The sequence below is a fragment of the Camponotus vicinus genome, unplaced genomic scaffold (assembly GCF_025532165.1).
Source record: "Camponotus vicinus isolate PSW18456_S1 unplaced genomic scaffold, iyCamVici1.0 SCAF_4, whole genome shotgun sequence".
Taxonomy (NCBI): domain Eukaryota; kingdom Metazoa; phylum Arthropoda; class Insecta; order Hymenoptera; family Formicidae; genus Camponotus; species Camponotus vicinus.
The window spans coordinates 3,263,985-3,291,825 of record NW_028141976.1 but is presented as its reverse complement, the minus strand read 5'-3'; the positions used below and the strand labels follow the sequence as shown (position 1 = coordinate 3,291,825).

General features: G+C 29.5%; 4 protein-coding genes and 2 long non-coding RNA genes across 24 annotated transcripts in view; 3 read left to right on the top strand and 3 right to left on the bottom strand.

Moving 5' to 3' along the window:
- The first annotated feature begins 480 nt into the window (after positions 1-480).
- Positions 481-1,539, top strand: LOC145971305 (uncharacterized). Its single transcript, XR_014438840.1, has 3 exons — positions 481-577; positions 911-982; positions 1,426-1,539. It is a non-coding gene; the product is annotated as an uncharacterized LOC145971305 (long non-coding RNA).
- A 3,116-nt stretch (positions 1,540-4,655) lies between these two features.
- Positions 4,656-9,359, bottom strand: LOC145971098 (uncharacterized). The gene is made up of 3 exons (XR_014438758.1): positions 9,072-9,359; positions 5,801-5,915; positions 4,656-4,785 (listed from the first exon to the last, which is right to left on the bottom strand). It is a non-coding gene; the product is annotated as an uncharacterized LOC145971098 (long non-coding RNA).
- A 3,716-nt stretch (positions 9,360-13,075) lies between these two features.
- Mei-9 (DNA repair endonuclease XPF mei-9) lies at positions 13,076-19,489 on the top strand. Of its 3 annotated transcripts, XM_083097639.1 has the most exons (13): positions 13,076-13,430; positions 13,553-13,677; positions 13,832-13,948; positions 14,023-14,173; positions 15,051-15,133; positions 15,213-15,392; positions 15,468-16,629; positions 17,116-17,421; positions 17,495-17,713; positions 17,793-17,966; positions 18,049-18,189; positions 18,260-18,460; positions 18,601-19,489. In XM_083097639.1, exons 1-13 carry the CDS (start codon positions 13,389-13,391, stop codon positions 18,754-18,756), a joined length of 3,057 nt encoding a protein of 1,018 aa, XP_082953765.1. In that variant the 5' UTR covers positions 13,076-13,388; the 3' UTR covers positions 18,757-19,489. The 3 variants fall into 3 exon arrangements, with proteins under 3 accessions (XP_082953765.1, XP_082953764.1, XP_082953763.1); XM_083097638.1 differs by lacking the exons at positions 13,076-13,430; positions 13,553-13,677; positions 14,023-14,173 and having other exon boundaries at positions 14,941-15,133; XM_083097637.1 differs by lacking the exons at positions 13,076-13,430; positions 13,553-13,677; positions 13,832-13,948 and having other exon boundaries at positions 14,032-14,173; positions 14,941-15,133.
- Positions 18,941-21,736, bottom strand: LOC145970732 (zinc finger protein 277). 3 transcript variants are annotated; one of them, XM_083097650.1, is made up of 9 exons: positions 21,463-21,736; positions 20,727-21,398; positions 20,463-20,640; positions 20,174-20,376; positions 19,886-20,048; positions 19,593-19,808; positions 19,378-19,520; positions 19,186-19,287; positions 18,941-19,102 (listed from the first exon to the last, which is right to left on the bottom strand). In XM_083097650.1, the coding sequence occupies exons 2-9, from the start codon at positions 20,894-20,896 to the stop codon at positions 19,090-19,092; spliced, it is 1,188 nt and encodes a 395-aa protein (XP_082953776.1). In that variant the 5' UTR covers positions 20,897-21,398; positions 21,463-21,736; the 3' UTR covers positions 18,941-19,089. The 3 variants fall into 3 exon arrangements, with proteins under 3 accessions (XP_082953776.1, XP_082953777.1, XP_082953775.1); XM_083097651.1 differs by having other exon boundaries at positions 20,727-20,754; positions 21,419-21,735; XM_083097649.1 differs by having other exon boundaries at positions 20,727-21,736.
- LOC145970733 (uncharacterized) overlaps positions 21,363-27,841 on the top strand; it is a 21,365-nt gene continuing 14,886 nt past the window's right edge. For 5 of the 8 annotated variants that reach the window (XM_083097658.1, XM_083097655.1, XM_083097657.1 and 2 more), the window contains exons 1-5: positions 21,365-21,719; positions 22,016-22,396; positions 22,495-22,599; positions 22,949-23,123; positions 23,358-23,502. In XM_083097658.1, the coding sequence (XP_082953784.1) occupies positions 21,607-21,719; positions 22,016-22,396; positions 22,495-22,599; positions 22,949-23,123; positions 23,358-23,502 (919 nt within the window). In that variant the 5' untranslated portion in view covers positions 21,365-21,606. Of the gene's footprint in view, positions 21,720-22,015; positions 22,397-22,494; positions 22,600-22,948; positions 23,124-23,357; positions 23,503-24,100; positions 26,779-27,841 lie in introns of those variants that run through there. The other 3 variants (XM_083097652.1, XM_083097660.1, XM_083097659.1) reach the window with 3 other exon arrangements.
- LOC145970729 (dystrobrevin beta) overlaps positions 24,363-27,841 on the bottom strand; it is a 15,128-nt gene continuing 11,649 nt past the window's right edge. For 3 of the 8 annotated variants that reach the window (XM_083097640.1, XM_083097641.1, XM_083097643.1), the window contains exons 16-17: positions 26,548-26,607; positions 24,363-25,912 (exon numbers count right to left, since the gene is read on the bottom strand). In XM_083097640.1, the coding sequence (XP_082953766.1) occupies positions 25,650-25,912; positions 26,548-26,607 (323 nt within the window). In that variant the 3' untranslated portion in view covers positions 24,363-25,649. Of the gene's footprint in view, positions 25,913-26,547; positions 26,714-26,785; positions 27,071-27,841 lie in introns of those variants that run through there. The other 5 variants (XR_014438581.1, XR_014438582.1, XM_083097642.1 and 2 more) reach the window with 5 other exon arrangements.

The window sequence follows — 27,841 nt, the reverse complement described above, 5'->3', positions numbered from 1 at the left end:
CCCATTTTTTAAATTGCTGAATGTTAGCATTTAAAAAATGTGGGTATCCTCTTCTTTTGCCGTCTACTAGCCTGGTGTAGCATATAGCAACCGCGGGAGGCATAATATGTCCGGGCGGAGCACCTGAAATCGTGCTTAGCGGGTCCAGGTTCGATACGAGATAGGATAATTATGCGCGAAAAAGAGTTGGTGAACTTCATTTTCCTCTATTTCCGTCAATCGTTTCGTCTTCTTTCCGGTTTGGGCTTAGTCCTTGCTCGTTGTATCGTTGCAATCCCGACCGGTTGGCTCGAAGTTGATTCTCATAAGTGAAATGGGATTTTCGCTCGTACCGAAACCGGGAGTGCCGTTCAAGGTATACATATTAAGTATATACATCGCGCGATCAAATAGAAAATTTTTTATTGTACCGAAATAGTGCGGACACCGTTAAGTATCGCGCGTAAAATAGCGAAAATAGCGATATAAAAATATCGCTCGTGAGTGCGGGAGTGCCGTTGAAAGTATCGCGCGTCAACAACATGAGAGGAGAAGGAGGCCTGGGAGAGGCATCAGGCACCTGTGAAGCAACTCTATGGTAAATAAATTATCGCTTATATATAATTATTTATTAATTGCGTACGCGCGATTTAAATTAAGTAATTAATTGCGTAATTTGATTTTTTATTTATATGACTTAAACAAGAGAAAAGGAGAGAAATTTTTACATAAAAACTGTAATTTAAAAGTTTCTACGTTCGAATAGCTTTTGATAGAATTATTAAATTATTACTTATTAGTAGAATTTTTTTCAAAATTTATAAAATTGTTTATCTGCTTATTATTTATGTGCGTCGGATATAAAATTAAATGCATATAATAATAATTTTTTGACCGTGACTACAATTTGAATCTTCTTTGTATGTTACAGACCAACAAAAACTATTGTGAGAGGAGGAGGAGGCCTGGGAGAGGCATCTTGCATCGGCGAAGCAACCTGATGGTGAATATTTATTATTTGTATATTAATTGTTATAAATCGTACGCAAAATTAAATGCATATAATAATAATTTTTTGATCGTGACTACAATTTGAATCTTCTTTGTATGTTACAGACCAACAAAAACTATTGTGAGAGGAGAAGGAGGCCTGGGAGAGGCATCTTGCATCGGCAAAGCAACCTGATGGTGAATATAATTCTCGTTCTTATAATTTAAAGGAATTAAAGAGAAAATTAGAGAGAAAGATTTTTATAAAAATCATATATAAAAATTTCTATTTAAAAAGTAATTTTAAAATTTATAAAATCTTTTCACGTGTTTATATCTGCTTATTATTTTACACACCGGATATGAAATTCCGCACAATAATAATTTTTTGAAATATTGATTGTATTTTGAGCTTTGTTATAAATGAATTTTATATTTGAATTTTATATGTTACAGACAACGTAGCTTCGATAATGACAACTCCGCTGTGGCACATCAATGCTCCGGTAAGTGATAAAAACTTTTATTTAATTTTAAAGTAACGGATTCATACAGATTGTAGATAAATCCGTTGCCTTAAAATGGATGAGGTAGAATAGATTAAATTAAATAACTTTTAATAAATTCGTTCGAAATATATTGCATCCATTGCGAAAATATATTGCAGTATTTCAATTATAAAGAAAAAAGATAGAGAAAAGATTATTTTTGTAGATTTTACCTAATTTATTAAAAATAAAGAACACTAAAAATTGTATCAATTACATCTAATGCTAATTTATTCGCTTATAACGCGCATTTATCTTATTCACTTATCTTACTCTAATTTCTTATTAGCTCATCCATTACAACATTTGTTGTAGATATTGTTTTTAAACTTAATGTAAAGCCAAATGATTAATTAATGAAATAACTTGTAATGTGATAAATGTAATATGATAAATGTTATACACATATTAATTTTATATTTTATTTTAAATTATGCATTACTATAAAAAATTTATTAATTATATATATTATTATAATATCAATCAATTTTTATTGGTAATCTGCACAGAGACTTTTATATTATAAGAATTTCATATATTATACCAGGCTGCTAACAGCTGAAGCCAGGATAACCATTTACATTTGGGCAGGACATACATGTACAGATTAGATTAATATACATATTATGTCGTACTTCAATTTTTGCGGCATTTATTAAAATAAATATAAACTTCTATGAGATAGTGATTAAAATGAACATAAGTAGTTACAAAATATTAAAATATAGTATTTAAATAAATATAAGCAATAACCAGCAATTATTAAAATAAATATACAAGCGATACTCATATAAATTACAATTGCATCTTTCGAAAGCGATAATTATGTTATGTTAAATTTTGTGATACCCGGTATAAATTCTGTCCAGTTATAAATGGTTGCTTTTGTTTTACATTTTATCATATGAGATATGGCCGTGTTAGCAGTCTAATATAATATAGAGAAATTTGTAATTTGGCTTTATTTCAGTTTAAAAAATTAAATTAAATTTATTTTTAAAAATGCTTTAAAAATGAAAATATTTAAATTATTAATTTAATTTATTAAAATTATTTTCAGGAATACTACAAGAAATTGCAAAATTATAAATGTTTAAGAAGATTGTAAATTACGTAAATTCATTCTTATGTAAATTACACGAAAAATTATCGAAAGTATACGTATAATGATTATATAATAGTAATTCATTAAATTAACATATTTATTTCTATAGTATATATTTTTTAAATATTCATAAAAGAGTAACAATTTATATTTTCATATCAGAGTCATTAATAAATTCGGAAAATTTTTATATAAAATGTAAAAATTCGATGCTAAATTAATGATTAAATATAAGCGTTATAAAATTCGACAGACGCCTTTGTTATAAAATCGCGAGTCAATTGTTATAAATTTAATGATATGCTTTCCGTTAGATTTATCTATTTATGAATTCCATATCGCGCGGAGCTGAATATTCTTAAAATAAATTATTAAATTATGATTGCGAAAATACCGTGTTTTTTCCACGTTTATTCCGGGTTCTTTTCGCGTTCTTTCTGGGTTCTTATCGCGTTCTTTTCGCGTCCTTATAAAAGATTACCGTTTTAACAAAAGAATTTTATCGCTGTCCCTCTCGTCAGATAATATTCCTAAATATTGCTAATTAAATATAAAGAATTATCGAATAAGAGTGTGAAGATTCGATGTGATAAGTCAACGATTAGATATTAGCTTCACAAAATTTAACGATCACCTTCGCTATTATAGGATCGCGAGTTAATTATTATGAATTTAATAATTTGCTTTTCAGTTATATTTGTATTTATGAATTTCGTATCGGAAAATATTCATAAATAAATTAATAAATTACGGTTGCGAAAAACACCGTGTTTTTCCCACGTCCTTTTTCGCGTTCTTCTTAGACGAGATTGTCGTTTTAATAAAAGAATTACATTGCGTCATCGACTTTCCATCGTCGGTGCCGTCGACATGTCGCGGACGGCGGCATTACCGCGTTTCCCCGTTGTAGTATTCTCGCGTCGTCGCGTTTTCGCGCTTCCGCGTTGGACTTTTCGTATAAAAATCCCAATTTCCTTATATTGTCACGAGTCTCTACTTCCGATGCCAACTAACTGGGATGTTTCGAGTTTGTACACGTTGCTATGCAACGTACACTCTTGCTTCGTGCTTCGTCAAGTGATTCGGCCCGAATTAATTAGAACTCGATCGATTGCTCGGAATGGTCGTCAATGGGTCCCTTCTCTTTGCTCGTCTACAGCCACACGCACTGCGTGTGTTAACCCTGTCGAGGAGTCGAGTGGATTCCCCTAGGCACGATTTTCGCTCGGTAAAAGGGGTTGCCTCCCCATTTTCTAAATTGCTGAATGTAAGCATTTAAAAAATGAGGGTATCCTCTTCTTTTGCCGTCTACTAGCCTGGTGTAGCATATAGCAACCGCGGGAGGCATAATATGTCCGGGCGGAGCACCTGAAATCGTGCTTAGCGGGTCCAGGTTCGATACGAGATAGGATAATTATGCGCGAAAAAGAGTTGGTGAACTTCATTTTCCTCTATTTCCGTCAATCGTTTCGTCTTCTTTCCGGTTTGGGCTTAGTCCTTGCTCGTTGTATCGTTGCAATCCCGACCGGTTGGCTCGAAGTTGATTCTCATAAGTGAAATGGGATTTTTGCTCGTACCGAAACCTGGAGAGCCGTCTAATGTATAGGTATACATATTAAGTATATACATCGCGCGATCAAATATAAAATTTTTAATATAAGTTCTTATACAAAATTATCGTTTTAACAAAAGATTTTTATCGCTGTCCCTCTCGTCAGATAATATTCCTAAACATTGCTAATTAAATATAAAGAATTATCGAATAGGAGTGTGAAGATTCGATGTGATAAGTCAACGATTAAATATTAGCTTCACAAAATTTAACGATCACTTTCGATATTATAGAATCGCGAATTAATTATTATGAATTTAATAATTTGTTTTTTCAGTTATATTTATACTTACGAATTTCGTATCGGAAAATATTCATAAATAAATTAATAAATTACGGTTGCGAAATCATCGTGTTTTTCCCGCGTTCTTTTCGCATTCTTAGAGGAGATTGTCGTTTTAATAAAAGAGTTATTGTTGTTTCTTCCGTTAAATAAACGTTAATAAAAATTGCGTGGCTCGTACCGCCGAAAAGTCGAAACGATTTTCATCATGGAGAATTATTTCTCACCGGTTCTTGTGAGATCCATTCGCGACGTCTAGTTCGGTGGCCTGTTAAAAATTGGGAATTTTTATTGTAAGATTGGAACTAATCCCAGGTTTTCCTGGCAATTTGCGAAAGCAATGATTTCGGTAGTAATTCAACGACGATACGCTTCTTTAACGTCGAATTAATTTAAATAATATATATTTAGATGAGAGAAATGTATCTTTTCTTTTCTTCGTTAACGCCAGAAAGATTTAATAGTAGATTAAATATGGATATAGCGTTGTGTATAAATTTTAATTTTTTAAGTAATTTCATAATTTAATTAATTTTTATTAATTTTTATGATAAAAATGATTACGAACGAATATATTTTATTAATTATTAATTAATTTGAAAAAATTATTTAAAATACATGCACAAATTAACGTATCCAAAATATTTTTATAATTTTTGTTAATATAATATATTATATATATATATATATATATATACGCGAAATTATACATGAATGTTACATAAAATGTGCGAATACTTAAAAATTTAGAGACGAATCGAATGGGTACCCCTATATCAGTAAGATATTGATTAAAAAAAAAAAATTATTAATTTAAACGTTAAAAGAATAAGAATCTAGATAATTAATCTAGAATTAATTATATATTTAAAATTATTTCATTTATTTTATTTTGAACACTATTCGAATTGAAATTTTTTAAATCTTGCTGTTATCGGGTTCGATTCGTCTCGCGCGCGACGGTACCCCAAATTATGTGTTCGCACATTTAACATAAACTCCAATAATGCATGTATTTTATTATTTATAAATATAATTGTTCGTAATCACATTTCAATAACAAAGGTTATATCCATTTAATTTTCAATAAAGAAATATATTTCTTAGTAATGGAAGAACATGTTTTCTGACGTGAATATCAATTTCGCGAATTGAAAATAATGACGAGGGATAAAATTGTCTTTGATTTAATACTGAAATCATTGCTATCGGGAATAGTCCGGAAGATCCAGGATTCGTTCCCTCCTGCAGTGAAATTCCCGACGTTCAATGGATCACTTAACTTTTCTTCGCAGATTGATCTTGCGAAATCTGATGTAGAAACAAGATGTTAATCGTTCTCCATTTTTAAGATCGCTCCTCTTTTTATCGGATATTACCGGTATGTCACTCGCGTATCTGCAATTGAATATTTTGAATATTATCGATTTATTTATTCGTCGCGGTTTATCGCGAATTTTAAATCGCGATTTATCTTATAAAAATTCGCAGTAATTCGGTCGCTGAATTGCATATTCACAAACATTACAGACCTCAAATGATTGTTGAAATATTTTTGATTTTTTATACTTACGTGATAATAATTATATCGCGCTCGTGTCTATTGAGAGCTTCGATCATTATATTTATTCGTCGCATTCTCGGGAATTTTAAATCGCGATTTATCTTATAATTTAATCGTTGACTTATACGTCGAAACTTTGTCTATCTTTCCGCGTCTTTGAATATTGTCTTTTATAGTCTTCGCTAGTAGTGCAAATATTTTATTTTACTATTTAAGAAGATGACCGATAATTTTATTAATGATTAATCGCGATTATTTAAATCATTATATAAATCATTATATAAATCTTATTAAACTCTACTAATACATCGATAGTTAAAGATATAGTTAGATAGTTAAATTATTAGAGAGGGATTTTGATAAAATTATTCGTTCCGTTATTCTCTATTAAACGTGGCAAACAACGCGATTTTTTAATTATATGTTAATTATATTCAAAATTGTAAAGTCTTAAGATTCATTTTATTTCATTTAACTAATCATGCGCTAGATGTATGTATTTTCAATATGTATTTTTCAATCGCGATATTTCTATAAAATAGCGTATTAATCGCAAATAAATTCGCAAATATTACAGACCTTAAATATCTATCGAAATATCTTTGCACTTGTGCGTGATAGTAATTATATCGCGCGTGTCTATTAGGTGCTCCGATTATATTATTAAAATTGTACATATCGCAATCAAATATTCCGAATATTGTCGATTTATTTATTTGTCGCGTCTTCTCGCGAATTGTAAATCGCGATTTATCTTATAACTTAATATTATCTTATAATTTAATCGTTGACTTATACGTCGAAACTTTGTCTACCTTTCCACGTCTTTGAATATTGTCTTTTATAGTCTGCGCTAATAGTGCAAATATTTACTTTTACTATTTAAGAAGATGATCGATAATTTTATTAATGATTAAAATCACGATTATTTAAATCATTATATAAATCTTATTAAACTCTACTAATACATCGATAGTTAGAGGTATAGTTAGATAGTTAAATTATTAGAGAGAGACTTTGATAAAATTATTCGTTCCGTTATTCTCTATTAAACCCGTTATTCTCTGTTAATTATATCACGCGTGTCTATTAGGGGCTCCGATTATATTATAAAAATTATATATATCGCAATCAAATATTCCGAATATTGTCGATTTATTTATTTGTCGCGTCTTCTCGCGAATTGTAAATCACGATTTATCTTCTAAAAATTTGTAATAAATTCTATATTCGCAAATATTATAAATCTCAAGTGTCTCGAAATATCTTCGCATTTGTTTGATAATAATTATGTCGCACGCTGTTTATTAGCGGTTTCGATTATCATATTACAAAAATTATGCATATCGTAATCAACTATTAATTTATTCGTTATTTATTTATTCGTTATCGCTCTCTCGCGAATTTTAAATCGTTATTTATCTTGTACTTTAATCATTGATTTACATCGAAGCTTGATCTATCTTTTCGCGTTTTGAATATTAATAATCTACATAAAATGCGCCAGTAATGCAAATACTTTCTTCTACAATCGAAAAAACTATTAATAATTTTATTAATGACCCTTTTGATCACGATTATTTATGTTTAAGCGTTATTTATATAAAACTAATTTCTATTCTTAAATTCTATTATTGTATGTCGATTATTAATAATAAATATCGCGTAATTCATCATCGCTAATCAGCCTTGTTTGGACTATGTAGAAATTTTTAATAAATTTTATATTATACGTATATTTTGGATACTTTTGTAATTCTTTGTAATAATTTAAAATTATTCTTCAAAAATTAAATTGAATTTCTTTTTAAAAATGTTTTAAAAATTAAATTAAATTATCAAAATTATTTTCAAGAAGATTAAACAAATTGCATAATTATAAATGTTCAAGATATATTTTAGCATGTTATATTTGATTTTAAAAATTAAAAATATATCATATAAATGTGTAAATTAACACATTACGGTCCGGGCTGTTTGCGCGAAAACTTTTGCGTGTAGCCGGCATATTTTAAGGTAAACCCTATTTATATGTCTCCGGCATTTTACGAGCAGTCAAGAAAAAACATATTTTTATGTCTCCGGACGGTAATGTGTTAATATATAGCTATAATATTAAGTCCAAATGTTAATGCTATCAATATCAAATTATTTATGTTATTAAACATTTGAATAAATCGAGTACATTTATTTGATATTGATAACATCATAAATTATATTTTGTAAATCGTACTTTGTAATTAAAAAATTGTGTTTTTCAAATTGTAAATAGTTATAATTGTATATTAATTATAATCTAATATTGATATTTTTAATTATTGACATAGTTGTGTATAAAATACAATTATAACTATAATTATATTACATGAAATTGTATTTACGATTGTAAATTACGTGAATACATTCTTATGTAAATTACACGAAAAATTATCGAAAGTATACGTATAATGATTATACGTATATATTATATGTATATATATGATTATACGTAAGTATACGTATAGTATTAATTCGTTAAATTAACATATTTGTTTCTATAGAATATATTTTTGAAATATTCGTAAAAGAATAACTGTTTATATTTTCATATCAAAGAGTCATTAATAAATTCGGAAAATTTTTATATAAAATGTAGAATCGCAAGTCAATTATTATAAATTTAATGATATGTTTTCCGTTAGATTTATCTATTTATGAATTCCATATCGCGGGGAACTGAATATTCTTAAAATAAATTATTAAATTATGATTGCGAAAATACCATGTTCTTTCCGCGTTCTCTTCGCGTCACCTTCGCTATTATAGGATCGCGAGTTAATTATTATGAATTTAATAATTTGCTTTTCAGTTATATTTGTATTTATGAATTTCGTATCGGAAAATATTCATAAATAAATTAATAAATTACGGTTGCGAAAAACACCGTGTTTTTCCCACGTTCTTTTTCACGTTCTTCTTAGACGAGATTGTCGTTTTAATAAAAGAATTACATTGCGTCATCGACTTTCCATCGTCGGTGCCGTCGACATGTCGCGGACGGCGGCATTACCGCGTTTCCCCGTTGTAGTATTCTCGCGTCGTCGCGTTTTCGCGCTTCCGCGTTGGACTTTTCGTATAAAAATCCCAATTTCCTTATATTGTCACGAGTCTTTACTTCCGATGCCAACTAACTGGGATGTTTCGAGTTTGTACACGTTGCTATGCAACGTACACTCTTGCTTCGTGCTTCGTCAAGTGATTCGGCCCAAATTAGTTAGAACTCGATCGATTGCTCGGAATGGTCGTCAATGGGTCCCTTCTCTTTGCTCGTCTACAGCCACACGCACTGCGTGTGTTAACCCTGTCGAGGAGTCGAGTGGATTCCCCTAGGCACGATTTTCGCTCGGTAAAAGGGGTTGCCTCCCCATTTTCTAAATTGCTGAATGTAAGCATTTAAAAAATGAGGGTATCCTCTTCTTTTGCCGTCTACTAGCCTGGTGTAGCATATAGCAACCGCGGGAGGCATAATATGTCTGGGCGGAGCACCTGAAATCGTGCTTAGCGGGTCCAGGTTCGATACGAGATAGGATAATTATGCGCGAAAAAGAGTTGGTGAACTTCATTTTCCTCTATTTCCGTCAATCGTTTCGTCTTCTTTCCGGTTTGGGCTTAGTCCTTGCTCGTTGTATCGTTGCAATCCCGACCGGTTGGCTCGAAGTTGATTCTCATAAGTGAAATGGGATTTTTGCTCGTACCGAAACCTGGAGAGCCGTCTAATGTATAGGTATACATATTAAGTATATACATCGCGCGATCAAATATAAAATTTTTAATATAAGTTCTTATACAAAATTATTGTTTTAACAAAAGATTTTTATCGCTGTCCCTCTCGTCAGATAATATTCCTAAACATTGCTAATTAAATATAAAGAATTATCGAATAGGAGTGTGAAGATTCGATGTGATAAGTCAACGATTAAATATTAGCTTCACAAAATTTAACGATCACCTTCGATATTATAGAATCGCGAGTTAATTATTATGAATTTAATAATTTGTTTTTTCAGTTATATTTATACTTACGAATTTCGTATCGGAAAATATTCATAAATAAATTAATAAATTACGGTTGCGAAATCACCGTGTTTTTCCCGCGTTCTTTTCGCATTCTTAGACGAGATTGTCGTTTTAATAAAAGAGTTATCGTTGTTTCTTCCGTTAAATAAACGTTAATAAAAATTGCGTGGCTCGTACCGCCGAAAAGTCGAAAACGATTTTCGTCATGGAGAATTATTTCTCACCGGTTCTTGTGAGATCCATTCGCGACGTCTAGTTCGGTGGCCTGTTAAAAATTGGGAATTTTTATTGTAAGATTGGAACTAATCCCAGGTTTTCCTGGCAATTTCCGAAAGCAATGATTTCGGTAGTAATTCAACGACGATACGCTTCTTTAACGTCGAATTAATTTAAATAATATATATTTAGATGAGAGAAATGTATCTTTTCTTTTCTTCGTTAAAAAATGTTCTTCATTATTAGGATTGGTATCATTATTGTCTATATAACGCCAGAAAGATTTAATAGTAGATTAAATATGGATATAGCGTTGTGTATAAATTTTAATTTTTTAAATAATTTCATAATTTAATTAATTTTTATTAATTTTTATGATAAAAATGATTACGAACGAATATATTTTATTAATTATTAATTAATTTGAAAAAATTATTTAAAATACATGCACAAATTAACGTATCCAAAATATTTTTATAATTTTTGTTAATATAATATATTATATATATATATATATATATATATATATATATATACGCGAAATTATACATGAATGTTACATAAAATGTGCGAATACTTAAATATTTAGAGACGAATCGAATGGGTACCCCTATATCAGTAAGATATTGATTAAAAAAAAAAAATTATTAATTTAAACGTTAAAAGAATAAGAATCTAGATAATTAATCTAGAATTAATTATATATTTAAAATTATTTCATTTATTTTATTTTGAACACTATTCGAATTGAAATTTTTTAAATCTTGCTGTTATCGGGTTCGATTCGTCTCGCGCGCGACGGTACCCCAAATTATGTGTTCGCACATTTAACATAAACTCCAATAATGCATGTATTTTATTATTTATAAATATAATTGTTCGTAATCACATTTCAATAACAAAGGTTATATCCATTTAATTTTCAATAAAGAAATATATTTCTTAGTAATGGAAGAACATGTTTTCTGACGTGAATATCAATTTCGCGAATTGAAAATAATGACGAAGGATAATTGTCTTTGATTTAATACTGAAATCATTGCTATCGGGAATAGTCCGGAAGATCCAGGATTCGTTCCCTCCTGCAGTGAAATTCCCGACGTTCAATGGATCACTTAACTTTTCTTCGCAGATTGATCTTGCGAAATCTGATGTAGAAACAAGATGTTAATCGTTCTCCATTTTTAAGATCGCTCCTCTTTTTATCGGATATTACCGGTATGTCACTCGCGTATCTGCAATTGAATATTTTGAATATTATCGATTTATTTATTCGTCGCGGTTTATCGCGAATTTTAAATCGCGATTTATCTTATAAAAATTTGCAAGTAAATCGTTCGGTGAATTTTATGTTCATAAACAATACGGATCATAAATGTTTGCTAAAATATCTTCGTCTGTCAACATTTGTGTGATAATAATTATATCGCACGCGTGTCTATTGATTATATAATATGGATTATATATATATTTCGATTATCATATTATAAAAATTATGCGTATCTCGCAATCGAATATTCCGATTATTGTCGATTTATTTATTCGTCGCGTTTTCTCGCGAATTTTAAATCGCGATTTATTTAGTAACTTAATTGTTGATTTCGAAGTTTATTCTATCTTTTCATTTTGAATATTTCCTTTGATAAGGATTCCTCTACACAAAATGCGCCAGTAATGCAAATACTTTCTTTTACAATCGAAGAAACGATCAATAATTTTATTAATGACTCTTTTGATCATGATTATTTACGTTTATACGTTATTTATATAAAACTAATTAAATTCTATTATTCTATGTCGATTATTGATAATATATATCGCGTCATTAATTATCATTAATCAGTCTTGTCTGGTCTACGTAAAAATGTTTAGTAAATTTTGTATTATACGTATACTTTGGACACTTTCGTGTAATAAATTTTATTTTGTATTAAGTTTAATATTATAGTTTATATTAAATTTATATTATATTTTGTAATACATATTTCTAATGCATTGTATTTTATATATTCTGCATTAAATTTTGTAATATATATATTTGTAATGTAATTATTTTTATATTATATAATTTAATATTTTGTAATGTTTTTTATGTAATTGCAAATTAATTATAATTTACGTTGTATATATTATAATTATGTAATATATATTTTTTATATGTATTATATTCTCTGTTTAAAAACTCTATTAAAAAAAATAAAAAAATTTTTCCTCAATTTCTCCTCCCCTGTATCTCCGCCTTAACAAAGGCATTTGCCAGGTGAGGAAGTTTTAATACTCTCATGAACCTGAGAGCTATGCCGGCGGTAACATACGCCGATATTCATATAGTCTATTCTTATATTTAAAATCATTTGGACAACGTATGGGCACACATACATACACATATAGGTAAGTAATTTATAAAAATTATTTTTATAAAAATTATTATTTATCATATTTATATATTATTTTCAAAATAATGATTGTTATACTCTGGTGCTACCGGCATTTCGTGCACATAGCACGGAACAAAACCAGAAATTGTGCACATTATATATTACCCTCTGAGAACATTCATGGACTTTGGCTTTGTAGTTCATGTCCACGTTTTCAATGTTCATAGAGGGAGTATCGCTTTCAGGGACCACCTAAAAACAGGCTATGACATCTCTCAGTTTTCTCTCTGCTATAGGCTTTTTGTAAAAGCGTAATTCTATTATTTATCGATCTTGTTATCGTTATTTGAGGCTGAAATGGGCTGGGAAAATTTTAACGCGATTCATTATTATTTATTAGAACATAAACAAACGGGACACAGCCGATTAGGCCCCATGATTCTTATGATCAGCTGATGCTTTCAGTTTTACGAGCGTCGCCAGCAGCTTGAATGTAAATTTCATACGCTTTACGTAATATGTTTATAAAAGCGATTTCGACGACTCATTTTAGTTTGCGAACGATCCCACAATTAAACAATCGTATTATCGTCTATGCAAGGTATAGAGTGAAAGAGTCAACGTTAGATTAACGGTATATTCGCTAATAATGTTGTTATGCGTTATACTATGAAGGCAACATTTGTTATTGCGACATTGGTACGAATACAAGGTTATAATTCTATTCTATGCGGCTAAAGTGCCCGAGAAATAATTTCGAGAATAATAGTTTTGTCGAGTTTCCGCGCACACGCGTAGTGAGGATTCTGTTAAACTTTCAGATAACCTGCGTATTAGCATTAGAAGAGGAATTATTGCATTACGTTAGTGACGATGTACCTGGTGGCTCTTACAAGTATTACAGCTTGACATACGACGGTTATATCAAAATACGGTTAACATCGATGTAAGTAAGAGCTTAATTGTGTCACAATTGTTAATGTTTTTTGCATTCTTGTCCAACATTTTTAATCATTTTATATATTCATTAAATGGATATTTTTATCTCTCTTCCGTTAACCTTATATGTTTTATATATTGTGTGATTTTATACTCTTTAGAACAGGTGATGCAGATTTATATGCATCGCAAACCACAACCAAACCAACGTATGAACCGGATCATTATTGTTTGCAATCGACAACTTGTGGAGAAGATATTATTTTCATCCCTAAAAGGTATTATAATAATATTACATATTATATCCTTCCAAGTTTGCTTAAATATTTCATAATATATTGCGTATCTTCAGTTTTAAACGACCTGTGAGTATCGGCGTTTATGGCCATCCGTCGCATGAAATTAGTAAATATACTCTATTGGTGTCTGAGTTACTGATTGAAGACGATAATTTACTATACGATCAAACATCAAGAAATAATTATAAAGATCGAGATAATAAAGTAAACAACTACATATAAATTATTACTTTTATTTTTTTATATCATATAAAGCATGTACGAGTTCTGTAAATAAAGTAATGAGACTTTTTCGAGATGAACTTTTATTTATAATTTAACTATAATTTAACTCTGTCTTTTTCACAATAGTTCCCTTGGGAAGCCACGCAGCGCCTGAGACGTTGTTTCCAGTCTTCATAGCAGTGCTGGAACTCAGAAACCCGAATGGCCTTCAGCTGGTCGGTTACAGCCGCTTTTACGTTTTCGGTCGTATCAAAGTGATGTCCTTTGAGATGAGTTTTCAATCTCGGGAAGAGAAAGAAGCCACAGGGACTCAGGTCAGGCGAATATGGGGGCTGGGGGACGACAGGAATGTTTTTCTTAAACTTGTAAACTTTCGATTACGGAGTTTTTGGCACGAAAAAACCCCCTTGGCCCCTGTATTTGCCTGACCTGAGTCCCTGTGACTTCTTTCTCTTCCCGAGATTGAAAACTCATCTCAAAGAACATCACTTTGATACGACCGAAAACGTAAAAGCGGCTGTAACCGACCAACTGAAGGCCATTCGGGTTTCTGAGTTCCAGCACTGCTATGAAGACTGGAAACAACGTCTCAGGCGCTGCATGGCTTCCCAAGGGAACTATTTTGAAGGAGACAGAGTTAAATTATAATTAAATTATAAATAAAAGTTCATCTCGAAAAAGTCTCATTACTTTATTTACAGACCTCGTATGTATTTTGGTTAGTTTATATAAATATCTTATTCTAGAGAGTCCACATCTCATTTTTTGCCAATTTGATATGGTATTTCATGGATTTCTTGTTTCAACTATTGTTTTAAATATTAAAAAGATTAAGAAACTTAAAAATTAAATTGAGAATATATCGATAAATATGTTGGAATACGAAAATCAAATCTTTCTTGAAATCATCCAAGAGGATGGATTAGTTATTACAGCTAAGTAAGTATCATCATTTTGCTTTCGCTGTCATATATCAAATAACTTGTTTAATCATTTAATGGAAAATATATAATTATAGGGGTCTTGGTATAGAAACTGTTTTTGTTAATGTAATAAAAGCTTATTTGGATCCAGGCAACTTAGTTATAATCTTAGGAACCACTGATCATGATGAGCGTTACTTCATTGAATTGCTTAAAAGTTATGGAACTAACACATTGCCGCGTGTTGTCAATGCTGAATGTACTTCTAATGAAAGGTATATTAAGAAAATATTTTATTTTTCTTTTGCTTTATACATGCATTTAATAAAATTTGTTATCAAACTTGATAGGGAAATAATGTATCTGGAAGGTGGAGTGTTGTTTATATCAGGCCGTATCTTGGTGGTAGATTTATTAAAGAACAGAGTTCCATTGCACTTAATCACTGGCATTCTTGTGTATAGAGCTCATAATATTCGGAATGCATATCAAGAAGCATTTGCATTACGTTTGTATAGGCAAAATAATAAGACTGGATTTATTAAGGCGTTTACAAATTCGGCACTGGCTTTCACAGTTGGATATTCACAAGTAGAGCGAGTTATGAAAACCCTATTTGTGAAAAACTTATATTTATGGCCACGCTTTCATACAGTTGTTAATAATTGTTTGTCTAAGCACGAGCCTGATGTTATAGAATTACATGTACAAATCACACCAAAGATGCAAAATATTCAAACAGCTTTGCTTGATGTTATGAATTATATTGTGAAAGAATTAAAGGCGCTCAATAAATATCTAGACTTAGAAGAATTAACTGTGGAAAATGCAATAGCAAAGAAGTTCCACAAGCAATTACATTTACAACTAGATCCTATCTGGCATCAACTTAGTACAACAACCAAACAATTGTTTTCTGACTTAAAAATATTGCGATCTCTTATTATATCTTTGACCTATGAAGATTCAGTTTCATTCTATGCTATGTTGAATCGTTTGCGGACTATGGAATATGCTGTGAAAGCCAGTGGCTGGATAATATTGGATGAAGTTGACAATTTATTTAAATATGCCAGAAGTAGAGTTTATACAGATAAAAATGAACTAAAACCAGAACCAAATCCAAAATGGATAGCTTTGTCAGAAGTTTTATCTGAGATTCAAGAGCAGAAACATAAAAAGAAGGACAATGAAAAGGTTGATAAAGTTCTTATCTTAGTACATGATAACAATATATGCAAACAGTTGAAGAATTATTTAACTATGGGTGCAAATAAATATCTATTTTATGAAGCTCTAAAAAAATTGTCGCATAATAAAGAACAAAAGATGAGTGACAATAATGAAAAAAATATGGAAGAGGAACAATCTGAAATTAATACAGATGAAGATATGCAAAATGATCCAGACACTTATGTACTTACTTTAACGCAGAAATGTGCAGAAGAAACTGAGCCAAGTACTTCTACAGAAGATATAAAGCATCAGACATTATTTGAAGAATGCTCGCAAGTAATTGAATGTTAAATATTAAATTAATTAAATGAAATATGTATAATTTAATTAAATAAAATACATATATTGTAATATATTTGTGTATATATACAGGTTGTCTGAAAAATCGCCCGCAGTACTTCGGGAAGTGATTCGGGATCCAAAAACAAGGAAAAAAGCTCATAAACATGGGGCCGGAAATAAGTTGTTTCCGAGTCATAGCCACTTTTATGTTAAAAAAATTGTAATTTATAGTCCGTTTGACATTTCTCTTTTAAATTTTTTTTTAAATTTAAATTTTTAAATTCAAATTTTTAAATTTAAAAATTTGAATTTTCTCGGAAACTCGGAAACGACTTATTTCCGGACCTATGTTTATAGCTTTTTTTCCTTGTTTTTGGATCCCGAATCACTTCCCAAAGTACCTCGGGCAATTTTCCACCCTGTATAAGCTTATATTTATAGAAAATGTTATTCTACATAAATTTTTCTATAATTTTAAAGCTGACAGATTTAAATGTAACCAATTGCGCGACATCTGCACCCATTGTTTTCATACAAGCTATAAAAAAGGGAGGAGATTCGATGGCTTTACAACGAGCATTAGCTGAACATACGCCGAACAATATTATTTTATACGTAGCTGATATTGGTACTGTGAGACAATTAGAGGTGTATCAAAATAATAATCCATTATTAGATTTGAAAGTGTATTTTTTGATTTATGGCGGATCCGTCGAGGAACAAGAATATCTTACCTCCTTACGACGCGAAAAGGAAGCATTTCATTTTTTGATTAATACGAAAACTGTAAGTGTTAAATAGTTCAATAAATACAATATAATATTGAGCAATTACATTATAATTTTTATTTCTTTTATAGACCATGATTGTGCCAGAAGATCAAGATGGAAAATCAGAAGATTGTCTGACTTTTGCAGTTCAATCAGATAACGTAAATCAAGAAAATACACGTAAAGGTGGAATGCAATCTGAAGCAAAAATAATTCAAAAAGTTATTGTTGATATGAGAGAATTTAGAAGTGAATTGCCTGCTATTTTGTATACGCGCGGTATAAAAGTTGAACCAGTGACGTTAGTGGTAAGTGAGATATAGTGAGAAGTTTATCAATACAAGTTGATTGTTATTTCTAATTATATGATTTATAATGTTACTATAGGTGGGTGACTATATTCTTACACCTGAAATTTGTGTTGAGAGGAAAAGCATATCTGATTTGATTGGTTCCTTGTTTTCCGGAAGATTGTACAATCAAGCAGTTGCTATGACAAGACATTATGCTAAACCTATGCTCCTCATAGAATTTGATCAGAATAAACCATTCTGTTTCCAGGTATATATAGGCAATTTTGTAAGAATGATACAAAAGTGCATTTTTTGTTTTTTTCTACATAATTATAAATCTATTATTCCAGGGAAATTATTATGTTAGCAGAGATCTTAAAAATACTGAAATAACAGCAAAGCTGCAATTATTAACACTTCATTTTCCTAAATTAAAACTTATATGGTCTCCTAGTCCACATGCAACAGCACAATTATTTGAAGAATTAAAGGTAACGTGTAAATTTAAAATAAAATTACTAATTTTGATAATTAATGGTATTTAATTTGTATATATTGTAGCAAGGACGAGATCAACCTGATTCAAATGTAGCTGCTAAAATTGGAGCAGATGAAGATGCAGAAAACAAACAACTAATGGTAGAAAGATATAATTCTAATATTCAAGATTTTATGGCTAAATTACCTGGTGTGCATTCGAAAAATTTACGTGTTCTGTTAAATAAAGGACAATCATTAAGTCATCTCATCAAGTTCACACAAGTAAGTGAATAATAATTAGGGTCTTTTTTCAATTTCTTCTAGAATTTTTTTTCTTTTTTTTTAATATGATTTTTATTATACTATGGCAACTTGTGTGCAAATATTCAGAAAACTATTATAAATTTTTTATGTACAATTAGGAAGAACTAAAAGAAATACTTGGGAATACAAATGATGCTGAATTGTTATATAAAGCTTTACATGAGAAATGTTTACCAACAGATGAAAAGTTATTGACTAGCAAAGGTACTTCTAAAGTACGTGGTAAAAAGCTTTTCTCCAAAATAAAAAAGTGATAATGGATAATGTGTAGCTGTAAACATTTGTTAGAGAAAGATTTTCAATTATTGAAAAATGGATAAATGTTACAGCATCAGTGATAACTGTGTATTTTGAATTCATAAATATGTGTTTCTCATAAAATATAAAATATGTTATATATTGTGTTTTTAATATAATTAAAAAATAATACATTAAAAATGCAATATAAATAAATTTATTATATAATAACAGCAAGAGAGTATACAACAAGATTTTTTTAGTACATATATATAACGTTTTTCACAAACTGATGGTGAACTGATTATTTATGAGTTAGTAGAACTTCAAATCATCTCAAGAGAGAAACATTATAAATTAGACCTGAAATTTTTTAAATATATATACTTTATTTGCCTAATTTCTTTTTAATATGTATCAAGGAAATTTTTTTAAATATTACTCACATTGCTTCAGTAAGACTCTCAGTATCACTTTCTTCATCGCTCTTACTAGTTGCGTCGAGATTGTATAAAAATGAATCATTTTCTGACATAGGAAAATAATATCTGTGTAAAATAAAACATATTTAATATAATTTATTTCTCTTTTCAATTTTATAGAGTAAAAAAATTCTATACGATCTTAATTATTCTTACTCTGGTTGATTCCAGACTTTCTCTGCAGGAATTTTACAATGTTGTTGAGTCTTCATGTGCTCTAAGACATTATCTGATTTTGTTTCACAGAAAATACATTGTTCTAATTGAATTTGTCTCTTTATATAATTGACTACTTTTACCTATATAATAACAATTATGGATTAGAAGAACATATTGTTAAAAATATAAAATTAATTACACAGAATAGTAACCTTTTGATAAAAAGTCAAGTCTTTGACTGTTTCTTCAAAATCGAAATTATGAACTTCTTTCATATGTCTTAAGGTATAGACAAATTCATTATTGCCATAATTACATAATAGACATATTATTTCAATAGATTCGCCACTCCAATCAGACCATGAAGTTTCCTCATCTTCATTTTCACTACTACCATCTCCTAGATCCAGATTCTTTCCTGAATTTGGCTATAAACATTTAAAAAAATTATATTTTTAAAAACTTGGAACGTTTTACTCTTTAAATTATAGACAACTTTCATTACCTGTCCTTGCTTCCAGATTATTCCCGACTCTAAATAATTGTTTATATAAAATTTATCGTACATTTTATTATGAGGATTTATACATTTGTGGAATTTTTTTCGCATATGCTCCTTTAATATCGTACGATCCTTAAATATTTTCTCACAATAAATACATATTAAACTAAAAAATAAATATAAATACTATATAACATTGTATATTTTCATAAATATCATGTAAAAGTAAATTAAAATAGCATATAAATATCATTAAAATAACACATAGATTGCAATTTTTGAGTTGTATACCTTTCAATATTATTCTGAATTTTGTCCAAAAGCTCATCGACAAATACTAAATTTTCTGGCTTGCCAAGATGAAGATTGTGCTTTTGAAAAAGATGTTTTATATATGTAATACGTGATCCACAGAATTCTGTACGGCAAAACATGCAACCACGCTTAAAACTTTTATCCGCACGCTCAGTTTCTTGTTGCGCTAATGCCCATTCCTTAAAATAACAATTATATATTGTCACTAAATTACATGTCAAACATATAACAAATATGTATATTATAATCTTTTTGATATACATACTAATTTAGCCTGATGTATTTCATTTCTCAAAGTTTTGTCCTCTGACAGACAGTCAGAGAGCAAAAAATAATGTTCATTTTTACTTGGCTGACCATCTGGTGTACAATTCATTAACAAAGTTGTACAATAAGCTGTCAATGGTGCCTCCTTAAACTTTACACTCCAGTAATGTATATAACTGAAATTTAATCAAAATTATATTATATTTAACTGTTAAAATAATATAGACATAAGTAACACGACAAATAAAGATCATTATCGTACCTTTTCAAACTAGCTATTTTCGAAACATCTGCTATAACAAGACGATGCGACTTGAATAAATGTGTGAGAAAGTTAGTTTCATTTGTCGGAAGGACAAATATGCAATCGCATAACAGGCATTTTGTATCGCACGGTTTATCATCCAGACCAACAAATTGAGATTTATACATTGCGTATAAAGTACAATATATTTAATATCAAAATTTAATAGAAGTCTTTGTATTACGATTTATTCTGTCAAAATTTGCAAACACTATTTTGCCGCAAAAAATCTTGCTGACAATGAATTATTCTCAAATTATACTTTAACAATAAATTTCACTTTCTAATATCGAGAAATATATGCATTTTGCAGATTTGAGGTTGGACACGAAATCTTATTAAATTTATATATTCTGTGTCATTGATAGATCTCGTCAACATAATCAAACATTAGTACATACAATCGCGATATACACAATAAAATACACCAAGTTTTATACGTTTATTTTGCGAAGCAAAGTTATCTATGATCGTTCACATCAGCTGTTCACGATGATGCGCGAACATTGGCGCACAAAATTCTCCTCACTTATGTCCGTTTGATCGAAACGAAAAAAATCGCATCTTTATAGCTTTTTCTTCATCTTGTATATTTTTTCCTTCCGTCATTTCAAACGCTATTGATAATATCTGTAATTTTTGAAATTTACCAAATATGACATTGCCGAGGATGTCATATGATAATGTAAATTACAAGCTGTCTGCCGTCAAGGACAAGTGGAACAATCCTGTGCTGTTCGTATAGTCCTGTAGTCGCAACTGTCGCAAGTGGCGTCTAATCGTATCGGTCGTGTCGTTGCGTTCGTGTATCTTGTCCTTTCTTTTGTTCGCGTATAGGATGAATATCCTTTGCGTTATATGTCACGATTTTTTACTGCCATCCGAAGATATCGTTTTCTCTCGTTGCGGACATGTGTTTCATTTTAGCTGTTTGTCACGATGGCTTGAAAGGTAAACATATTTGATGGTTATGTTTTCACGCGAGATAAATTAGCTCTCAATTTTAATTGCACCTCCTACACTTTGTACCTCTTCTTTCCATCTCTTTCCAGAGCCTAAATATATTTCTTATCTCATTTTAAACGCAAAAAAATATGCAGATAAAATTAACGCTTGTTACATTATGAGATTTTAATTTCTTTAGTCTCTTGTTTTTTTTTTTTGGATTCCGTTTTTAAAAAGAGGTAGAAAACCAGTAGTTTAAAATATAAACTAATATTAACTAATTTTTTTTTGTCATGCTTCAGATCCAAGACTTGTCCGCAATGTCGTGAGAAAGTGACGGAAAATAAAATCTATAGAGTTTATTTCACATTTCCGAATAGCGAAACCGCCTCGGATAATGCAGACAGTTCGTTGTTACAAGGAAGGATTGACAGTTTGCAATTTCAAATTTTAGTGAAGGATAAGAATATCAAATATCATCTCTCAAAGATTGCCACTCTGGAGAAGCAAAATGCTGGCCTTAGGCAGGAAGTACGCAAAGTAGAAAGTGAAATCAATCAGAAAAAATCTGCTATTCATGCTTTAAATGAGCAAATAACGTATTTTAAGGAAAAGTATGGGAGATATAAAGTTCTAGCGCAGAAACTGTCTCAAAAAGAAAAAGAATTGGAACAATTCCAACAGTATGTCTGTTTATGTTAATTGTTTACACAATAGTTTCAACATGATGAAATGTTTATAATTTACTGCTCAAACTAATTTTTATCGTGCCTTTTTTCAGTATGCGAAATATATTTTCAAAGGGTTCGTTGGAAGATATTAGAAGAATGATTGAGAAAACAAAGGATCAAGATACTTTAGTTACTTGTATTTCTGCTATGAGAAAGTATGTTTTATGTTTATATTCTTGATTTTAATATCATAGTAGTACATTTATTTGTTGTTTATCTTAAATTATTGCCAAAGTCAGGTCAAACCAAAACTCTCCAAGATCAAGTTACAATGCAATATAATTTTTCTGTTGAACAATTATCTAAGAGAATATATGTATTTTTAATTATGAGACCTAATTTTTTAGATTGTCATTCAACAAAGGAATTATGCTGCATTGTAAGCACTGCCTTTAGAAATTTATAATTTTATCTTATATAAAATAATTACATAAACATCTATAACATAAGAATTTATAATGTTTATATCATATTGTATTGTATATGTTTATATTTTTTATTTAGGGAGTTTGAAGAACGTTTAGAGTTTTGCAAAAGTGAAAATTTATCCCTACAACATCGAGTTAATAAACTAGAAACCATCCTACCAAGACAAAACCACATTAAACAATCTGGCAATCAAAGAAACTCAGATAAAAATTCTCCCAATATTACACAAAAAGAAGACGTTTATAGCGAGGTAATTAATTTAATTATAGAATCTATTACAATAGACATTAGTTCTATTTATGTTAATAAAATATGTTAATGTATGTGTTAATTTACAAAATATTTTAGAAATAAGATATTCCTAAATAAGAAGAGAGAGAGAGAGAGAGAGAAAGTATTATAATTTTGACATAATAATAGACGTAATATATTTTATAATTTAATTTTTATTTTATTAATTTTATACTTTTTTATTCATTATTAGACAAACTCAAAACGGAGAACAGAAAATCAAAATATGTCATCATCTCCAAGGATAAAAACTGATGCTAAGATGAACCAGGAAGGCTTAAGCGCTACATCTGAATGTCCGACTATTATAAAACGAGCGAAACTACGTTTGCGACCAGGTAACAATAGCAATAAAACAAATTGTGCGATTACCGATACAATTAAGAAAAATATTAGAAATGTTACAGAAATAAGTATACCATCAAATGACAAAAAATTGTCAAAACTGGAGAATCTTTAGTAATATTAGTATACTTAAATTTAGCATTTTTTTTTTTTTTATAAAAATCAATTCATTGAAATTTATTTATAGTGTTCATTTACATAATATCTGTTACATTTGTACAAAATGATATAATTCTCCTTCCAATAATTGACTTTTATATTTTGTTGAAATCGATATATATATATAAATTTATATGAGATAGACATTGTGGAGTTTCAATAAATAACTTTAAAATCTTGTATCTTTGATAAAATAATAAAGACATATAATCATGCAAGTGCTACTTTTTCAAAAATATGTAATATATTAAAATTTGTGTTAAAAAAAATAGTATACAAAATACTCTTTGTTTCTATATCATTAGCTTTATATTGCAATATGCTGTATTAAGAGTAGGTTAAGTAATATATAACAAAGTATATATGATGTATGCAAGTTAATTGAAAAGTTATTTTTTTAATAGAGGATATATTTTACATTTGCACCTATAGATATCTACCTCAAGAAAAAGTAAAAGCTACACGCGGTTTCTTAACATAGCGTATAATTTAAAATCACTTGCAATTCTATCATCAGATTTCAATGTATCCATCTTTTCATTAACCTATTTAACTTACTGTGTGCCAAATATAGATATAATAATACAGTAAAAAAATAAATAATAAAAAACAATATAAAATAGAACAGAAACTTATTAAATTAATAGAGTAGCTTATTAATTAATTTTCCTATTGAGGAACTAAGCAACAATCATTTTATTGTGTATTTGTATAAATTTTATTCAGTAATCGTATCATGTAGGCGCTACATCGTTTTCGTATGTGAAGAGATAGACAAAGGAAGAATTCTGAAATTCATATATGTATATATACACAGAATATTTCACGGACGTGTGTGTGTGTGTATTTTGTGACATGCTTATTTCAATGTTACAAAACGCATTGGTTCTTATTAAAAGCAGTCATCAGTTTTAACGATTGGATTGTTAATTGGAATGCTCTTTTATTCCAGAAACTGAAAAATAAGTACTTTGTATATAAGACTAGTTTCGTAGACTTCGTTTCTCTACTCTTTTGTATTCTGCAAATGCGGTCAATTAAAAATCGTTATTTAAAGCGTCATCTAATGCGTCGATACTTCTATACTCGTTTACATATATATTACTAGTTTTTTGTTTAATAGCATATTGTATCTTAAGCGTTAATACGAATGTACAAAAACACACTTTGGCTCTTCAACTAAGCTAAACTTGTAATATATTAAAAAATTGATTTAATTGCGATCATCTTATACTATTACAGTTAACTAGTTCAGGTTTGGTCAATGGTACGGTAACCTGCAAAGTTTTTTGCATACGATCTATGATATAAACATCTGAGTGAATAATATTGCGAGATGATAAAATTGATTTTCGACATAATTATCAGATATAATTGTTTCAAATATGTACAGACGAGTATATGCTCTCTTAAAATTAAATTAAATTTTAAGCGTTGAAATTACAAGATAGAGATAAACTATTGCATATTTCATTTAATTCTCGTAATGATAATTATACAAATATAACGATAACAATAAATAAAAAGATGTAATAAAAAACGGGGATACTTATTTCTGAATAGTTATTTATATGGATGTATATTTAACAAATTATAAAAATCTGATTACACATTGCAAATTGCAGATTAATAAAATAGCAAAATCATTGCATGTTTTCGCGATTACAAATATTATTCTAAGAATAATTATAATACTTATATCGTGTGAGAAAATCTCTATGAGATTCATGTAATGATTCGTCGACTTCATCACGTTATTTTTTATGATTGCAAGTACATACCGTCTTATAAATGCATAGATTTTTGAAATCGCACGACATCCAATTCTTTATTAAGGATTACATTGTATACCAATATCAAAGTATACATCCATATCGCGCGCATATGTGATTGATTCAATCATTTTCGCGGTTTCCTCGTCAAGTTTTTCAAACTGCATCTTCAAACATCTAATGCCTAATATATTTCTTTCTAGATTAGTTTATCGATTGACCCATCTCTTCACCGCTTCCGCCCAATTGGACTCATTCTCATCTTCCTTCTCTCCGTCTGCCTCCTCTCGTTCACCTCTCTCCTGTTCCTGTTCGCTGGACAATGTGGCCGATGGTGTTTGCGGTATGTTTGCGTTGCGAGTTCGTAATTCCGTCAGAAAATCGTTTTCCTGTTGATAGCGCCGTTGCAATTCCTCGCGCCAAGAATTTCCACCGCCGCTACTATCGTCCCCATCTTCGCCGGCTTCAAAGTCTATAAGTAGACAGGGATTATTTACAAATTTATTATTATACACAAATGCGCGAATCTTTTATTACAGTTGTCTCTCTCTTTCTTTCCGTATGTTTCAAATACTGCTTTATACGATACAGATAAAATAGCATATATATATATGTACACATATATTTGCTGAATTTAATTCCATTTCCAACGAGAATAAGATTTGAATAAGGTTTAGTTATATGTAAAAAAATATCTGATTTATGTACATTTAAACTTACAACTATAAATGAACAAGAGAGTAATCATTTATTAAAGTACATGTTTATATGGGAGGGATCTATATATTGTATAAGATGACTTATCTTAATTATTATCGTCAGAAATATACATCGCGCAAAAGTGCCTGATGCTTATGACGATGAAAGAAATGTAAGATATGAATATGAATATATGTACAGTTTGATTTGCTAAATTAATAAGATAAAAAATATCAAGAAAAATTAAATAATACCGAAATACCAACGCATGAAAATCGTAGATAATCGACGCTTGAAGAGTTTCGGAATTATGTATTTCGATTAAAAAAGAGCGACATTGCTGAATATCTAAAATGCAAACAAAAAATAAAAATAATGAAAGAATCCAAGTCATGTAGAGATACTTACCTAATGGTTTTCTGATGTTCATTAGCCCGGAGTTGTGAGAAAGGTCCTCCTGGTCTGAGTCTGCAAGGCACCAGGACACATTCACAGAGGGTGCATCACACACATTCCACAACACGTCTAAAGTGTCATTTGTCAATTGTCTTTATGTTGTATAGTATAGGAATATCTATTTATCGGCAATGGATTCATTAACCAATTATAAAAAAAATATAATTATCATAAGAGTTCGTATATTTACTTTTAGTTTTTTATCTTCCTATTCGTTGTATACTCCGCTTTTTCACAAGCTTCTGATAAATAGCAATTCTGCAATTTCCAAACTTTTTCTTTTAAAGACTTTGTCCCTTTGTAAAGATTATCAAGAATTCGTTCGTCCAAAAACTGATAATTCTGTCGAAATACCGTTGAAAAAGTAATAATTTCGGAATTGCAAATCAGATTATTATTTTACTTTGCTATTTGTAATCTGGCGTGTAGTGTAGTCCGTGTGCTATTCACTAGGCTAATATTGACTAACTCTATTCTAGAAAGAAAATAAATGAATACGAATAGAAATGGCAAACAGGCAAATATACAGACTATTTTTCAACTATTCGGTCTAACTTTAGCACTTGACCTCATTGACAAAAATAATGAGAAAGGCTCGTATATATGATTTGCATCTAAAAAAACAACACGTTTATGGCATTTATTCATATAAATCTTTCTCATTATTTCCATTAGCAGAATCCAGCCAAGTTATACCGAATATTGTAGAAACAAGCTGTATAGAAGAAATGTATCCCAGAACTATCGTATTTTCTCTCTCTTTTTAAATTATTAAATATTAAATTTTGAATTAAGAAAATTAAAAAAAGAAGCGTTAATTCTTGAAGACTGAGTCAACAATCTTAAGAAATATGTATGAATGAATTATATGTATAATTGAATTATATACAAATATATAAACTTTAATGCAAATAGATAATAAAATTTTGTAATGATTTTCACTCTTGCCAAAATAAAAAAAGAAGATAAAAATAGAAGAAAACATTTTGTCAAAGATTTAGATACATTTTGTTAAATAACATTTATTTAGTTGAGAGAAAATTAAATAGTCTTGGGACTAATAGATAGATTTTTATATTTACATATTGAGAAATATAAAAAAAAAGATCTATGTTTATTATATATGTGATTTTTGTATATTTGATTTATATATATATATATATATATATATATACACACACACATACAAAGTGTCCGAAAAATCGTCCGCAGTACTTTGGGAAGTGATTCGGAACCAAATTTAAAT

Coding starts and splice junctions, on each gene's coding strand:
- LOC145970732 (XM_083097649.1), bottom strand. CDS start 20,896: ATGTATAAATCTCAATTTGTTGGTCTGGATGATAAACCGTGCGATACA. Junction 20,377..20,462: donor AAATACATCAGGCTAAATTA/GTATGTATATCA, acceptor TGTTATTTTAAG/GAATGGGCATTAGCGCAACA. Junction 20,049..20,173: donor ATTCAGAATAATATTGAAAG/GTATACAACTCA, acceptor TTTATTTTTTAG/TTTAATATGTATTTATTGTG.
- Mei-9 (XM_083097639.1), top strand. CDS start 13,389: ATGCGTTATACTATGAAGGCAACATTTGTTATTGCGACATTG. Junction 13,431..13,552: donor CATTTGTTATTGCGACATTG/GTACGAATACAA, acceptor TTAAACTTTCAG/ATAACCTGCGTATTAGCATT. Junction 17,422..17,494: donor TTTTGATTAATACGAAAACT/GTAAGTGTTAAA, acceptor TTTCTTTTATAG/ACCATGATTGTGCCAGAAGA.